This window comes from Raphanus sativus, unplaced genomic scaffold (assembly GCF_000801105.2).
Source record: "Raphanus sativus cultivar WK10039 unplaced genomic scaffold, ASM80110v3 Scaffold2105, whole genome shotgun sequence".
Classification (NCBI taxonomy): domain Eukaryota; kingdom Viridiplantae; phylum Streptophyta; class Magnoliopsida; order Brassicales; family Brassicaceae; genus Raphanus; species Raphanus sativus.
The window spans coordinates 14,464-17,375 of record NW_026617414.1 but is presented as its reverse complement, the minus strand read 5'-3'; the positions used below and the strand labels follow the sequence as shown (position 1 = coordinate 17,375).

Sequence of the window (2,912 nt, the reverse complement as noted above, 5' to 3'; positions counted from 1 at the left end):
GAGAGAGAGAGAGAGAGAGAGAGAGAGAGAGAGATCCCGTGAGCCTAAAGGAGTAGAAGCGCGTGGCGAAAGAGAGAGAGACGCGTGGAGCACTGTAATAAATATCACAGAACTCTTTAATACGTAACTACCACTCATTTGCCAGAGAGTTTGCATCTTTCCCATCTCCAAGTTAAAAAAATCGAACATCTGATCTGACAACACTTTATTCTGCGATATGTTATTTAGTGTTTCATAAATAGCAAAAGCTGACCTCGTTTATAAAGTTAGTGAATTGCATAAATTATTCTGCATTCAAAAGTAAATCTTCATCGTACTTAAAATATCATATATTTTTAACAAAAATAATAGATTGAAGTACAGATACTTTTCCAATAAACGATTTTGTGGAATTAATTATTCTCAATCGTTAGCAAAATATAGCTTTCCACAAACATAATTTTGGTGGATGATTGAGAAAAATCTAATCAAACTCTTATTTATTATGCTATCTCTATTTTTATATCTAAAATTAAACAGTATGTTATGGGCGAATTCGTGACAGCACGATGTTTCACAGCTTCACCTTCGTGTAATGCGCGTGTGAAAGAGAATCGGTCCGAGAAATATTCGGAGTAAAATATTTCATTTTTTTAATGATTAGCTGTTTTTCGTAATTATTAATAAATAATTTAATTTGTACTAACACTAACAATACTATACATTTTTAAACAGTACTACACATTAGTCCCTGCCAAAATAGATACATAATAATGAATATAAAGTCAAACAAAATCAGTGGTTTTTAGATTTTGAGTTGCGATCTTAATTGCATCGAGTGATACGACACACACAAAATCAGTATGGGTCCAATCATTATTATTCTAGAAGAAAATACATATTTTCTGAAACGTAGAAGATCAAACATACGTATTATGTTATACTTTGTAATAAGTTCTTTATCAGTACGAGGAAGATTTTATTCTATTTTCCAAAATTCGTATCTTTTCTGAAATTTATATGAGTTTTCTCTCCTAAACTCCAATTTACTTCCAATGGTCCCAGGCACCTTAAAGGAAACTAGTAATCGTTAATTTAATTCACACTTGTTAAACAAAAGTTGGTTTTCTTTTGAATAAATTTAACATATATTCAGATTTTATCTTAATTATTTTTTTGAGTATTATTTTTTATCTTAATTATTTAAAAAGAAAAACTAGAAAGTCTTCTTAGATATGCTCAGACTTTTATCTTACTATCTTTTTAGAGAAATAACGCCTTTTTGTGACACTTCATCTGCAGTATTTCAATCAAATTCCACTAGAAATATAATCAATAGGAATGTCTATAACATTTGGTTGAAAATTTTGTAAACAAACAAGTCCTGAGATATGTGTTATTTTCACATTCAAGCTGTAATTTGTTTTTATGTGTTTATTCAACTCTTCCAAAATCATCTACTTTTCTAAAATATGTATGTTTATGTGTTTTATACATATAAAAAATATATTAAAGTTCTGTATTGCTTTTTCTATTTACTAATTTCAAATAACTTTAGCCCAATAAACAAATTTTATTTTTGAAGTTTATAATTTATCATTATTAATTAACAAAGATGCCTAAAAACATGAAACATGTATTTTGAAAAGAAAAAAAAAATTCTTTTTCTAAAACATTGTTTACTAGTATAAGATTTAAAAACATTGTTTACTTACATTTAATTTGATTAAAACAGAAAATGTCTAAAATGATTATCATCAAGAACCGGCGACTGAAATAACAGCTTGTAGATCGGCGAGACACTCCGACGGGAGAGAGAGGAACGTGTTCATAAACAAATCGTCAACAGTCTCAACTCTCGCAACGCCGACGAGCCTACACTTTCCTTCTCCGTCCATCCTCTCTCCTCTCCCTCTCTTCTTCTCTCCTATAGACTCCTCCGTCGTCAACACCGTTTTCACCACCAATGGCGGAGCTCTGTATATCCCACCTCCCGCCGTGAAACAGAACTTAGCTGTGAACTCCAGCTCCACCTTCAAATCATTCAAATGCAAACTGTAGAATTAGAAAATATGAATATTACTGAGTTGTTATTTTTTTGGGTAAAATATTGAGTTGTTAAAATATTGGTAAAATATTATTGAGTTGTTATGTTGTGATTTCATAAATTACATAAGAGTTGTATATATATACGAGACTTAAACATATTTTAATTGGTGTTAAAAAAATAACTATTTTAATTATGAATATAACTTATCTAAAGTATATATTTAAATTATTTAATCCATATATCTTTCACAATAAAATTTATCTAACGTTCTTCTATTTGAATTTAGTAAAAAAAAAATTAAAGAAAAAAACATGAGGGTTTAATTATCTGATCATGGAAATTTATACCTTGCCGGAATCTTGATCGATGGTTCCTTGGAAGATTTCCGGAGCTATGTCGATTTTCAGAAACGGCGGTAATGGTAAGCCAAGAAACTTCGTGGTTTGGTTTGTAAGAGAAGGAATGTAAAGAGTGCCCACATCGAAACTAACGGACAACTCAGGGTTTGATGTTCTGTTTTCATTACCACCGTCGGCGTCGATGCACCGGGCTGTTCCGGAGCCGGAGCCTCCTTGAGGAGAATATTCGAAATCAGGATATCTTGAGATGCTAAGTTTACCTGTTCCAATAGTCTTGAAACTGACAGTGTAGAGATCACTTGAGAGTTGTGTTGTGTTGGGTTTCGAGCTTAGAGAGTTTGAAACTAGTTTGATTTGGTTTGGAGATTTGTGGTTAGAACTGTATCTTCTTGGGGATGTGTAGATTGTTGTTAATGAGTTTATTCTTATTGAAGCCATTGTCTCTCGCTCTTTGTTTTAACAGTGTGTTGTGAATCTTGTGATGATGAATTAATTTGATTAAGGAAAGACAGTTGAAGAAGGCA

The 2,912-nt window shown here is 31.6% G+C and overlaps 1 protein-coding gene across 1 annotated transcript; it reads right to left on the bottom strand.

The window, feature by feature from the left end:
• Positions 1 to 1,618: 1,618 nt before the first annotated feature.
• Positions 1,619 to 2,912, bottom strand: LOC130505218 (uncharacterized). Its single transcript, XM_056999826.1, has 2 exons — positions 2,377 to 2,912; positions 1,619 to 2,012 (listed from the first exon to the last, which is right to left on the bottom strand). Exons 1-2 carry the CDS (start codon positions 2,824 to 2,826, stop codon positions 1,737 to 1,739), a joined length of 726 nt encoding a protein of 241 aa, XP_056855806.1. The 5' UTR covers positions 2,827 to 2,912; the 3' UTR covers positions 1,619 to 1,736.

Bases quoted from the DNA above. Each gene is read 5' to 3' on its own strand.
- LOC130505218 (XM_056999826.1), bottom strand. From the start codon at position 2,826: ATGGCTTCAATAAGAATAAACTCATTAACAACAATCTACACATCCCCA. The intron at 2,013-2,376 runs GTATAAATTTCC...AATGATTTGAAG, and splicing joins TCGATCAAGATTCCGGCAAG to GTGGAGCTGGAGTTCACAGC.